Below are 13,903 nucleotides of genomic sequence, written 5' to 3'. Positions count from 1 at the left end.
ATTTATTCTGTTGGCTGCTACACTAGCTTGTGTTTTGCTAGATGTAAATGTAAATGATCTCTTTCAAACTCTCGATGCTTCTGTAAATACATGTAATATAGATTGGGAGTGAAATGGCGCCATCTGCTGTCGCTGGTGCTGAATAGCAGTCATTGGAACTGTGGGTCTGCTCTGTGGCACAGGATTGCTCGAAACGAGGTAAAATATAATATTTTAGTCATGTCAGAGTACTTCAGAACTAAAAGATACCAATATTATGTTGTGTTTTATGCGTTTTGGTATGTTTTAGCCATGTTTGGCTGTTAGTTGTTTTTTATTGTATGGCGCAATTTTATATCCTAGCATTCGGCTAAGCTAGCAGCTAACTGTACTGTTTTCAAATCAAAATGGAGCGCATGCTAATTGTCCACAAGATCTCTATCTACAGTGACTGAATTGCTCGTATTTTGTGCAGATATGTTACTGTGTACAATTTTTGATGTTATGCAAATGTTTTATTTATTAATAAGTTTTATTATTTTGTTGTTCACATGTTTGTTGCACCCCTAATACATACCTATCAATCTAACTATCTATACAGATCAGGGTTTCTGATGAGAACAGACTAGCAAAAAGTAGGTCTACTTCACTGAAACACTGAGTTTTCACTGTGTCTGTAGGATCCCACCCTGAAAGAGCCCTGAATAAGTGAACGCCTTTTTTGCTGCTTGCCGGTGCTGAGATGCAGGGAAACAGTATCTGATGGGGAAACGTAGCACCCAGAACTACCAGCAGAACATCCGCCTCACCAGGTTGGGAGTCCTCATGGAGAACGCAGGTCAGTCGGCACATTGATCACCCCTCCATCAGCCATGTATGGAGAGATTCCTGGATAAGCAGCCTGGTTGTGACAGACCCCAGTTAAGAGCTACTGATGTTCCACAAAGTGGAAAACTTATAAGACCTCACAGGATTTATAAGGGATGATTGTGATCCCTGACCCTAGTAATTCAAAGTGTGTTTTATTTTATTTTCCAAGGATATTATTGGTGATCATTTACTAACTCATTTTTACAACTGCTTAGGTTGAAAGTCATACCATGAAAACAAAATGTTAAGATCCTAACCTGGGGAGAATATAATACAGAATATGTCATACACAAAATGGACAGCTTAAGGCTTTTATCAGGAAAAAACATGAAAAGTACACAATAAAATTCATTTGAATTTTTTTATTAATCCATTTTATAATCAAGTAAATATATCTCCCACCACATAAAACAAAAATTAGACATTGACCAAATCATATTGCATTTCATTCAGTTTGACACTTCGAGATCATTCCTTCAAACATTAACTTCATATACTTATATGTAACCTTATATCCAAAAGAGTTAAAATTTCATATCCTGTGATAGTAGCAAAAATAATTGATTTAAAAAAAATCCCACAAAACAACTGAACATTATTGATCCCACAAATGGTCTAAAACACAACGGTGCACCAGATGTTAGAAAAGCAAACTTACTTCTGTTTCTCCCCTAATTATGAGTACAAACCAAAACTCAGAAAACACCTCTTAACATTATGAATCATAAGTAACAAAATGTACTGAATTTCAAAGTGTGATTATTCTTTGATATTAATTGACCAGAATTCTGGTCATCAGCAAACTGACAATCAGGGTAACAATTGATGCCAGATGGCCTGTACCATCTGACGTCGATATCTTTCGGTTCACATCGTTTCTTTGGATTAGTCCACCTATATAAAAAAGAGAGATGCATAGATTTTGTCAATCAATTGGAATATAATTTTTGTAATTAGAAAACAATGGAGATATGATAGAACTTTACCAGTGTTTGGTTGTGCCACAAGCACCAGTGGTCCAATTGACAGAGCTGAAGAGTCATGGTAAGATACGTCCCTCTTGAATAGAGTGTGGTAACCCGGGTAGCAATGCTGGAAAAAAAAATTAAAACAGCAACATTAAAGGTGCGCAACTTAAGCATATACAATATAGCCACAAAAAGCACACAATAAAACTTACAGCTCTGCAGTTGTTGTTTCTCAAAAGACACAAGTGGACACTGCAGTGCAAGTAAATCTGTGTGTGGTTGGTGAAGGTGAACATCCTGAAGGAGAAACGAGACACGGTGGAGACACCGTTCTGAATCACCTCTACTGTTCCATCATCTGGATTAGGACACCTGTGAAGCAGAAGCAGATGCATCAGTTAGACTGACAGCAAGAAGACCCTGAATTAAATTATGAAGTCAACAAGATGGTGTCACTTACTGCGAAGCAATGAGATCCCAGCGGACAGGGTAGTTTGCTTGGTTGACGGGCGTGGCCCAACAAGAGTCCAGAACTGTGGCAAATTGTCGCTGATCCACCCCTTCTGTTCGCACCTCCAAGTAAAACATTTGATCAACTTCCAGTTCTATGTTTCCATTAGTGCTCAAGGGGAAGTGGAAGCCTTCATCCTCATAGGGGATCATCCTCACACTATACAATCCAGTGCCAGCAGGAAGCTTCTTCCTCAAAATGCTGCAGAAGAAACATTTAATGTTACCAACCAGTTAAATGCACCTGATAATCTCACATCCAATTTGCTTACAGGATTCCATTGCAAAGAAAAAATAACCAATAACTGGCTATAGACATAATGGTCATGGACATAATGGTCAAAGGAACCACAGGGAGAAAATGGTATGATCACCTCTCCACAGGGTTGATGCCCACAGCCATTGACAGAGCCTGAGCCAGAGGGTAAACACAGGAGAAATCCAGATGAAGATTCCTCTCACGGCTGATCAAACCTCCATGAGGATCCACATGCCCTTGAATCGTGTTCTCATACATGAAGTGAGTTCCATTGCTCTAAACAGTGAAATGACAGAAGGCTATGAATCAAGTTAAGTAACATATTGGATGCTTTAAAGAAGATGTTCCAATTCATGAACGTTACCCTAAGAGCTGTCCCACACAGATGGTTGTCATTGTCAAAATGGAAGATGAGTCGTCCGTCCTGGAGAGTCCCGTTGCAAGAGCTGTCTTGGAGATGGAGAGCACTGGAGTGGAAGCCCGCTTCAAACAGCTGGCAGCGAGACACTGACATGGTGCCAGAACTGCTGGAGCATTCAATGTTTGAGTCTGCTCATCAGAAGGAGAAACAAATTTGAGGTTTTGTGACCAACTAAACCAACTGATGCAGGAAAACTAAGATTATGCTTCAAACATGAACACCAACAGTTTGGAACGTGACTATCATTACAGTTCTTCATATGAAAAACAGAAGGTTTAAAAGGTGTTGCACTTACCGTAGCTCTCATTGTTGGGTCGATGATGTTGCTCGTCACAGAAGCAGCCGTACACACCATTTTTCTTACCACACCACTCATACTCTGCACAGTCCAGCTGTTCACAGGGGTCAGTCTCAGCTGAATCAAATACATCAGAAAAGGCCAAGAAAGTTTCAAAACAAACATTGCATAAAATCAATTAATAACTCATTCTTGTGATAATTTATTGAGCAAAACAAGCATACCACAACGCAAAGGAGAGCGCCAGTTGGGGATGCTAAGGCCCAAATTGGTGCAGGTTTTCTCATAAGCAGAGACAGCAGAACACAGCATGCCATTGGCTGGCGTGTAGAGGCAGAGATCGTAAACACAGGAAGTGAAAAATGGTTGGGGGTTTGAATGCAGGTGACAAGAACTGAATGGGCCACTGGTGTTGGTGATGACTCTGCAGAGTTCTTTGTATTCTTCTATGAAGCGGCAGTCACTTAGTCCATCACCACTTCTCTGATCAGTGGATCCACATCTAGAAAAGTCGTTAGACATTTAAAAGATTTTAGAGACAGCAGACATATGCACAAACGTTTGCAATTGTTGAAATTTTATCAGGTAAACGCAAATAAATGGAGCATGAGCTCACCCTTCTTGGCTTGTCTCTGATTTCCAGCTGTGGCCAAACTGGTTGTCGTTTTGGGCCAAAGTACCATTGGGCAAAACTTTGTCATCATTGGGATCACCATTGAAGTTCCCACACATTCCACTGACTCTGTTCTTATAGTTGCGACCCATCCTGACCAGTAAAGTACTAGAGCCATCAAACTGGACTACGACATCAGCAGCATTAAACACTATGTAACTTCCCTGCCACATCACCTGACCAAAAGTTCCTGCAGTGGTGGGAAGAGAAACCTCTGCTCCATTTACCTGTTATGAGGAGAGTTCATAGAGTAAGACCAAAGATTTTAAGACAAAAACTGTTTTTATTGTGAACTTAAAATAAAGTTTACCTTGACTCTCTTGTTCGGTCCAAGTCTGACATGAGCACTCTCTGGATGATTTGAGAGGAATATATCAACTGATGACACGAAAGACACAAAGTTGTTTCCTCTGTGCTTGTTCGTGGCCACGACTTTGTACTGAGTTTCATTGTTGCTGTGTCTCAAGCTTTCAGTGATGACGTAAGAGCATGATCCCTGGAAATGAGCTAGGGCTCCATCGAAGGTGATGTAGTGTGGGTCACCCAATACAGTACAGGTAGACATGGTGTCGTAACAGCCCAGCTGGCCATCTCTGATGGTGCACTCTTGTGTAGGAGTGCATGATGAGGGACTGCAGATCAGGACATTGGGCGCTTGACATTCACACCGTTGGGAGCAACCGTCTTTCCAGAAGGACTCACTGGCCTGCAAGATGAAAGAACAGTGAAAGTATTAAGATGTGTGACAATGTTATGAATATATGAACCTTGAGGTAATAAGGAATGCACTACCGCAATGCTTTTCCGTCTGAAATCATAGTTGTAAAACTGCATCATGCAGAACCTGATTCCCAATTTACCCTTGCCAAGTTTCCACTCCTTCCTGTTAGTTGAGGCTTTTGTCAATCACTGGAAGAATTTCCAATGTGGGTGCCAAACAAAAGATGGAGACGATATATATAGCCTATCCTCATACTTGAGTTTTGACTTAAAAGCATGTACCACCCAAATAGCTACAGCGTAATTATAGTAAATGTTCTAATGCTAATTTCTGCAAATCTATGAAAACTTCAAAAGGTAAATAGAAAAGGAATGAATTTTAGTCTTTTTCTAGTCATAGGGAGCACTCAAAGAACTTCACACTATAGCCACATTCACCCAATCACACTGACTAATGTTCATACATTCATGCACCAATTCAAAGATCGGTAAACAACTAACGATCCAAGAGCGCATTGATGTGTAAAAGGTGGAAGTTAGAATTGAACCTACAACCTTAAAACCTTCTGGCTGATGTCTGAAAATATATATTAATTCCATGTTAAGACCATTTTATTTGGTGAAGGGCACCTGTCAATTCTCATTTGCTTTCCTTTGTTGGGTTGCATTTGAAAACTATATTCTGTCCTTAAGGCTAATTTTGGACTATTGGCTGCTTCTCATCTGTGTGCCTTTAAGCCCAGTCTCTGCCAGCATCTTCTTTTGTCTTTGTGAGACAGAACCGTCCTTGCATATAATTATCAGAATAGGTGAAAATGACACTTTCAGATACCAAGAAATTTTACCCAAGGAGACTTGTGAAGGTCTACTAAACTATCTTTTTGAAATGTTGTCTTTTGCTTTTGCTGTGATGTCACACAAGGTGACATTATGTGTGAGTTGTTTACTTAAAATGCAACACCTCAATGATGTTTCTTTCTTCAAAGCCATTCAGCAAGAGTCTTGATTCTCAGCTAATTTATCAAGAATAAAGTGAATTGAAATGACCTACATTGAAGTAGAAGCCGTCATGCTGACAGCCACAGCTCTCCACAGGGACACAGCTTGTTCCACTCCTGGAAAAACCTTCATTACAAAAACATCCCTCAGAGCAAACATGGTCACAGGCAGCATCAATGCTGCTGGCACAGGTGTGGCCACAGTCTGTTCCACACAGCTCATAATGGCTGTTGGCTGGGCAGACCATTCCTGAGGAAAAAATGGATGACAAGTTGGTTAAAACAAGTACAAACATAGGAAATCACATATTTTGAGAGACTTTTGAGGAAGATGCTTGTTTGATTGATTACTTTAATAGCACATTGCCTTCCGTACTCACTGCAAGTGGTGTTTTGTCTCCAAGGGTAGATTCGGACATTAGCAGACTGACAGGCACTGACGTATGTCTCTAGAGCCCTGCACAGGAGATCACTGCCTCGATTTCCCGACACGCAGACATCAAAGACGCAGTCTCTGAAATATGGTGCTGGATCCACCTCCTCGTGGCAGAAGCTGAATGGGCCATCAGCTGCCCGGATCACCTCACACTGGGCCCTGGCAGATCGGTCATCGTTGCATTGTGCGCATGAAGAGCCACAGCCGTCACTACAGGTGTAGTTCCCAGGAACCTTCCAAGCTGCCCCAAAAGCATCTGCAGTGTTGGACAATGCTCCACTTGGAGTGTGGAAATCATCAGTTTGATTTCCATTGAAGTTTCCACAAAGTCCACACATGTTTCCTCTGATCAAGATAAGAAAGACTGAATTGAAATTTTGAACACTAAATGACAATGAAACAGACAATGATGATATTCTCTTTTTACAGTTCTAAAAAGGCATTAATTCAATAACTGTAGGATTGAAGAAAATATTTAAATTAAAGTTGTGTTGAAAATTAGATAGGCTACCTGTAGCTTGGGGGCACCGAAATGGACACTGTGCTACTTCCATCATACATGACGCTCAGTCCAAAAGCTGCGTTGACAAATGTTTGAGATCCACTTCCAAAAATTGACAGGCTTCCATTGAAAACAATGGGCAGGTTTCTTGAGATTCCATTCACCTGTGAAGAAAAAAGGTTTTTCATGGGAGACACACAACTGATTTTTCTGGACTATTACTGATATGGAAATTTAAGAACTGAACAGCTGTTTGGTAATATACCAAGAAGAAATGTTTTTTAAAAAGAACTTTGCAAAAGTAATTTCCAATCTACTTCATACAGTTTAATAATCAGCAGCACTCTTTTGTCAGTGAAAGGTTGACTTACCTCCACGACACCCCTCTTGCCTCTCGACATACGCACTTGATAGCCAAAGATATCAACAAAAACTTCAGCCGTGATAGAAACTGGCAGTCCAAACCACGGTTCATTCTTTGCTTTCACAGAAAACTGGTGAAGGTCCACAGTGTTATTGCAAACTGTTGCCAGAACATAGCGGCAGGTTCCCTGGAAGTCATAGGCCTTGCCATCAAAGGTCAGGTAGTGCGGGTCTCCAGAGGCCGAGCAGGTGCCATGAGGGTTGGGATGGCAGCCAAACTCACCCCCCACAACATGGCAGGACTCCTGAGGTCCACATGAATTTGGGGAACATTGGACTACACCAGTTACACCATTACAGGTGCAAAAGCTCTGACATGCTTCTCCATCCCAGAACTGTTCTCCAGCTTGCCGATATCGTCCATCATGAAAGCATCCACAGGATGTTGGAGGTACACACTGGTTACCATTGAGGACAAACCCATCATTACACTGGCATCCCTCCTGGCACTGAGTGTCACAGGTGAAGGGGAAGGAGAGGCTGGGGCAGGAAGACGGACATGAACTTCCACAGAGTTCATAATGACTGTTTGATGGACAGGTTGGTACTGGGGGGAATGAAAGAAGTTCAATAAGAAGTAATTATGAATGTGTTCATTTCAAAGGCATCTCTATCAAATGTGGTTCTAGTACTTACCACAGCCAGTTGCATTCCTCCACTGTCCCAAGGATCCATCGTTATGTTGACACATCAGTGCATAATCTCGGAGGACCTCACACAGCGTTGATGCTGGATCTCTGGAGCCTTGGAGGATTTCTACACATGCATCTACCTGCTGCCAGGGGTTCACTGCAGCCCAGCATGATGTAAAGGGCCCAGTGGGTAAAGTAAGAACTCCACAGTACTCACTGGAACTGAAATTGCTTGCAGAATTACGAGGTCTGTTTTCCACACAGTGATCTGCCAGGGAGCCATCTCGCCAACTGTCCCCAAACATCTGGGAGTCACTGACCAGAGTACCATTGGGTGTACGGAAATCGTCATTCTGGTCAGCATTGTAGTTTCCACAAAGTCCACCTAATAAACCACTGTAGACACCTGGTGCAGTGACACGCACAAAATGAGGCCAGACAGTCTGCAGAGTTACACCAAAGGTTGTGCGAAGGATGACACTGTGAGTGCTGCTTTGGAAGATGCGGATTCTGTTGGATCCAGAGCTGAATGGCAGTCTGGTCAGTTGGCCATCAACCTATAACACATAACAAAAAAAACTTTAGAAAGGTTTTTGGGGTAGATGTTCGAAATATTACAAATGCATGGAGAAATCAAATTTTGCATTGCTTCTCACTAGAGACAGCTTCCAAAACATAATTTTTACTCATAAAAAAGTGTTTTCAATGTATTCATTGTATAATCTCACAATATGCAATATGTACACTAAGTTTCATCAAGACGTTTTGATAACATAGTTACATCAAGGATCTTATTCACTCTTCTTTATTAGTATTTCTTTTCAGACACTCCTCTTTCACAGGCTGACCATCATCATTGCCTGTGAATATTCCTTTTAGGATCAATTGCTTTCTCTAAAATTGTTAGCAAAATCTGAAACTTACAGTATGATGCAAACTTTTGAATCAGGCTGAAGTAGAATACAATTGAGCTTAATGCTGCTTAAAAGGTGTGGAAATTATAATTGTAATAACCCCATATCCTGGTTGTAAAGCATTGCAGACTAACTCTAAAAGTTATGCTTTTTATGACATTTGTTTAGTGTTTGAAATTTTATCAAACAGTTTGTTGTAATAGTCTTCAAGCATGTTATCTATTTGTTTTATTGGCAGAAAATTATTTCTGTCACTTACCTTCACAGTGCTTCTACTTGCCATCTCAATAGCAACTTGTGTTCCCTCTGCCTCAAACCTTAGCACATTAGAGAAACCCTGTGGCCCCTGAGGAACTTTTTCCACAGTGACCATGAAGTGCGAATGATTAGAGAACCCCATAACTTTGGCAAGGGTCAGGCGACATGCTCCTGGGTACTGGTACATCACTCCATCAAATGTATTATATGATCCTGGTCCTCTTATCCAACATGTTGCAAAGCTGTTTGGTCTGCAACCTCTTACTCCATCCTGCACCCTGCAGGACTCATGTTGGCCACAGCTGTGAGAGCTGCAAGTCATGGAGCCATAGCTACATGTACAGCGCCTCCTACAGTCTGCATCCAGTATGACAGTTTCTCCTGAGCGGTAGTAGCGACCCTCAAAGCTGCAACCACAGTCAGAATGAGGGACACAGGCCCCTCCACTCAGGAGGTAGCCTGAATTGCAGACACAGCTCTCTTGATTCGGGAGGGGGCAGTTGTTGGTGGAATTCGGGTTGACACATGTAGATGGACATCCTGTACCCTGGGCCTCATAGTGGCTATTGGCTGGGCAGGGAATTTCTAAACACAAGAAACATTTATTCTCAAACTCTCAATATTTAACATCACTTATATTTCAAAATAATTGTGACTGACTGGCAGACATACCACAGAAGCCAGAACGCCGCCAGCTTTGTGGCTGGATCCCATTTTGTTGACACTGACTTGAGTAGACATTTAGGGCTTGGCACAGAATGGGTTGATACCCTCCACTGACACAGAGATCATACACACAGCTGTCCACAAGAGATCTAGGAGGAAGTTGTTGATGGCATGCAGCAAACGGTCCAGTGCTGTTCCCAAGAATACCACAGTGGCCAGAGTTTCTGTACAGTGCTGTCTGAGCTGCTGTGCAGCCAGCACAGGCCAGACCTGAACACTGAACCTCACAGCCAGGCTCATCATCACCAGCAGCTTTCCAGCTGTTGGCAAAATCCACCTCAGAGCTCACCACTTCACCTTCACGGGTTCGAAAGTCATCCTCAGGGCGATTGTTGAAGTTTCCACAGAGCCCACATGTGCTATTTTGGTAAGTGTAGGGCACAGCTATCTGGACATATGAATACATGTCATAAGACACCATCAGGCCAAAGTCAGTGCTGACGATCACAGAGAAACCTGACTGATAAACCTGGATAGAGCCATTTCTGAGGGAAAATGGAGCTGTTGCAAAGCTTCCATTGACCTGTAAGGATGGCAACAATAAAGTAGTTACAAATATAAACCAATGAAAAAATACACGGTATATGTTAAAGTAACTAAGAGACTCTTGTTACCTTAGCCTCTCCATAATGTCCTTTAACCAGCTCAATAGTTTCATCATGAACAAAGATTTTGACAAGCCGTGTCCATGAAACACGAGTGCTGCCGCGATGCTCGTTCTTCCCCTCAACTCTGTAGTAGGGCAGTCCGTTCTGACACTGCTGTGACAGAACGTAAGTGCATGTGCCTTGAAAGTGAAACACTGAGTTGTCAAAGGTGTAGTAATGTGGATCTCCACTGATGGTGCAGGTTTGTCTTTGCACAGTCTGGCAGGAGTACTGAAAGGCAGCTGGCCGACAGATTTGGGAGAAGGAGCAGGGATTGTTGGAGCATTGCAGCCCTGCTCTGGTGCAGATGCACTTCTGTGCACAGGTGCTGTCACTCCAGAAAGAGTCACCAAGTTGTACAGGTTGACCTTTAAATAAAAAAAAGAGCAGTGGTCATTTTAAGGCTGCTTTACTGATAAGTTAGTTTGTGGTGTTTCTAACATCACATTTAGAACTACATGTATTTAAAATGAAGAGATTACAGAGGAAGAATTAAACAGAAGAGATGTTTCAGTTTCAACACACTTATTTTAATAACCCTATTGTTTCATCAGGAGACACAGATTGAAGTTTTCCCTTATTTCCATGATACATGTGCTCATTTTTATAAAGAAGTACCCTCAGTGACTGTTTTCCTACCATTAAAATTACAGACTAATGATCCATGATCGACACGGAAGGCCCAGCGACCGGGTACGTTGACATTACTGCCAAGACTAAAAGTTGAGTTAGGTCCGGTTGCGTCACTAGAGAATGATCCAGGGATGGTGAAGTGGTGAGAGGAACTGATCGTATCGTATCCAGCCTGGAAATTGAATGTGCACAGGTAAATAAAATTTTCTTTTTCTGAGAAATTTACATTTACCAAGACAAGGCAAATAAAACATATATTTATAGCAAGCATTTATTTGAAATTTTTACCTGTACATATCTTGGTGTGGAGGCTATTGAGCCATAATTCATCAGCACAAATGAATATTGGCCATTGGTAGTCAAGACTGCCTGAAAGGTTGTTTGCTGGGAAAAATACAAATATGTTTATTGAGAATGAATTTAAAGATTAAACAAGGTTTATTTTATTTGCACACTGCTTAAATTGGTACCAGTAGTCAAAAACACATCACTTACTGTTCCAGTCAGTGGATAATAGGCAACTTCATGCCATGTTGCTATGAAGACCCAGTTTGCCTGAAAGTTAAGAGCTGGGAAGCATCTATTGATGTCCTGTGTAACTTGTTGGAGAATAGAGCCGCTGGTGTACTGAATATAGTAGATATTACCATTTCCTCTGTTGTCTAAATCAGTCCAGAACGGAGCAATGACGTCTGTGCTTCCATACATTGGAAAACGTTGAGGAGTATAACTTGGCCATGGTGCATCAAAGGTCAGATCTCCATTGTGGTTCACCTGAGAAAAAGAGCTCCAAATTAGGTATGACTATTAATACACTTTTAAAAAAAGTTTATATTTTGTCTTCATGATTATAGTAAAATGGGAAGTGATTGGAAGTTCAAGTCGTCAAGCAACATACGTAAATCTGAGAGTAAGACTGTCCAAAATAGTTAAAGGATCGTAGGAGTGAAATTGCAGGTGAGCTTCCATCATCTGATTGAGAGCTTATTGTTCCAGCAATTGGGTAGAGGGGTCCTAGAAAAAACAAGAGATTAAATTACTCTTTTCTGGATAACATCATACTAAAAGCGTCAATATATAGTTTCTAGACAGACAGGCTGAAAGACAGATGGATTAATCAATTTAAACTTTCATGTTACCCAGATTCTGAAACAAAGATATTTGGACATTAATTTAAAAATTAATGTCAATGAATTAGACGTGTTTAAGGTTTAGGACATTATTTTCATTGGTATGATAAACAGTTTTCCAATGCAATGTGCATGTTTAATGAACATTAATTTAACTAACATCAATAATAATTGACTTGTTTTTTGTGTAGCAAGGTTCAACCCATTCCTTTTATTGGAATGACTAACTTGTTCCCAATGTAACATGAAGTTATGATTTTTTACTGTTATTTATCTAGTAATAAGAATGAAAAAAGAAGCGGGAAGTATGCGGACAGGTATAAATTTTCAGCTTGCGTTGATGTTGAGTCGTCACTCCAGCTATAAAACACATAGATATCATTTAGCATTAAATTAAGATAATTTGTGTCAATATAAAATGACCTGTAAAGACTATTTAATCCACTACTGGAATGGCTATCATTTTTTAAATGAGGATATTTCCATTTTTGTCAGTAAATAAAAACCTTTTTGACTTGTGTGGCAGGATTGGAATGTAATTACAGGCGAACTTAATTATCATTTAAAGTATAATATAACAACTTTATGAATATTAGGATATGATTGTTTGATAATTTATTACTTTAGACTCTTATTAATACAAGCTCTCTTTTCCTCTGATGTATTTAGTAAGTTTTGTAGTTTTTTAACGGCTGTTCAAATAATGAAAACTCTGTATAATTGCAATAAGAATCCCTGCTCAGTTTTGGAAACCTAATTATGTAATAATATCTAGAGGTAAAGTCAGATATTATATATATTTATGCACAGATAGACAGAAACTTTCAGCTTACCTGTAGTTTGCGTTGTCACTCCAGCTATAAAACAAATATTTAACATAAAATTAAAAATGTCAATAAATAAAAACATTTTTGACTTGTGTGGCAGGATTGGAATGTAATTACAGCTGAACTTAATTATCAATTAACAAAGTATAATATAAAAGTAGGATATGATTGTTCTATAATTTATTACTTTGGGTTCTTATCGTTTAGTAGGGGTCTTTTTTCATTTTGTTGTATTTTAAAGAGAATAGAATATATTTATAGCTGTTCAGGCTATAATACTTCAGTTGTATATTTTACACCATTATAAATGTCACTTTTAAAGATAAAGCCATTTTATACAGAAAGTTCAAAATTAGCTCTTTTTTCTCTGCAGCAAAAATCATGTTGTGATTACATGATAATTGTTCTTGTATGTTTAAACTGTACTGCTTTAATTATTTAGTGATGTTCATGAGATCATCAATTAGGTTTAGTAATACAGTAAATGTGTAGTAATAATATCTAAACACTGTAATATTGAGATGTGAGAGTTTGCATCTTTCACATCTCTGAGTAAATTAAACTAGATGCATTGAATTAAGTTTTACAGTGTAGTTACTTACCTTTAGCTAACAGCAGCAGTAAAGGCAGTAAGATTCGACCTGCCATTTTTCCAAATTTGTCAAACCTGTTTTAAAAATATAAAATAAAAGATTATTTCAGCATCTGAATTTATGTTGATCAAGAAATGCATCAAAATTTCCAGTCAAAACTACGTTGTTTTTTTTCACTCAGACTTAAATAAAAACATCAATTTGAAGCTTTTACCTGTCTAAGTGCCTCTCTGGTGTAAAAGCATCTCAAGTGACAGACCTGCACTGCAACAATACTTTATATACAGACAGTTGGCACAAGCCCATTATTCTTTGTTCCAGTAAGCTGCACTGAAAGAATGAGACTCAGCTGCTTCCTCATATTTTAGCACAATATGGTCATCAAGACTGCCTCTTAGGTTAAACATTATTATTCATCTGTTACTGGGTCTTCTTGTTTATCTGCTGTTATAAACTTAATTAATTATCACAAAGTATCTTAGAGTT

At 39.8% G+C, this 13,903-nt stretch overlaps 1 protein-coding gene across 1 annotated transcript; it reads right to left on the bottom strand.

Moving 5' to 3' along the window:
* Nucleotides 1–1,196: 1,196 nt before the first annotated feature.
* Nucleotides 1,197–13,672, bottom strand: LOC111605771 (alpha-tectorin-like). The gene is made up of 25 exons (XM_023340958.1): nucleotides 13,632–13,672; nucleotides 13,427–13,491; nucleotides 12,831–12,854; nucleotides 11,766–11,881; nucleotides 11,363–11,641; nucleotides 11,156–11,251; nucleotides 10,874–11,039; nucleotides 10,202–10,602; nucleotides 9,534–10,110; nucleotides 8,863–9,446; nucleotides 7,694–8,246; nucleotides 7,006–7,604; nucleotides 6,644–6,798; nucleotides 6,077–6,477; nucleotides 5,750–5,946; nucleotides 4,289–4,684; nucleotides 3,922–4,205; nucleotides 3,530–3,807; nucleotides 3,303–3,422; nucleotides 2,951–3,135; nucleotides 2,702–2,862; nucleotides 2,278–2,529; nucleotides 2,030–2,189; nucleotides 1,836–1,941; nucleotides 1,197–1,743 (listed from the first exon to the last, which is right to left on the bottom strand). Exons 2-25 carry the CDS (start codon nucleotides 13,470–13,472, stop codon nucleotides 1,622–1,624), a joined length of 6,258 nt encoding a protein of 2,085 aa, XP_023196726.1. The 5' UTR covers nucleotides 13,473–13,491; nucleotides 13,632–13,672; the 3' UTR covers nucleotides 1,197–1,621.
* Nucleotides 13,673–13,903: the final 231 nt, after the last annotated feature.

The sequence above is a fragment of the Xiphophorus maculatus genome, chromosome 10, assembly GCF_002775205.1.
Source record: "Xiphophorus maculatus strain JP 163 A chromosome 10, X_maculatus-5.0-male, whole genome shotgun sequence".
Classification (NCBI taxonomy): domain Eukaryota; kingdom Metazoa; phylum Chordata; class Actinopteri; order Cyprinodontiformes; family Poeciliidae; genus Xiphophorus; species Xiphophorus maculatus.
The sequence above is the reverse complement of the archived record's forward strand: the minus strand, read 5'-3'. Positions and strand labels throughout refer to the sequence as shown.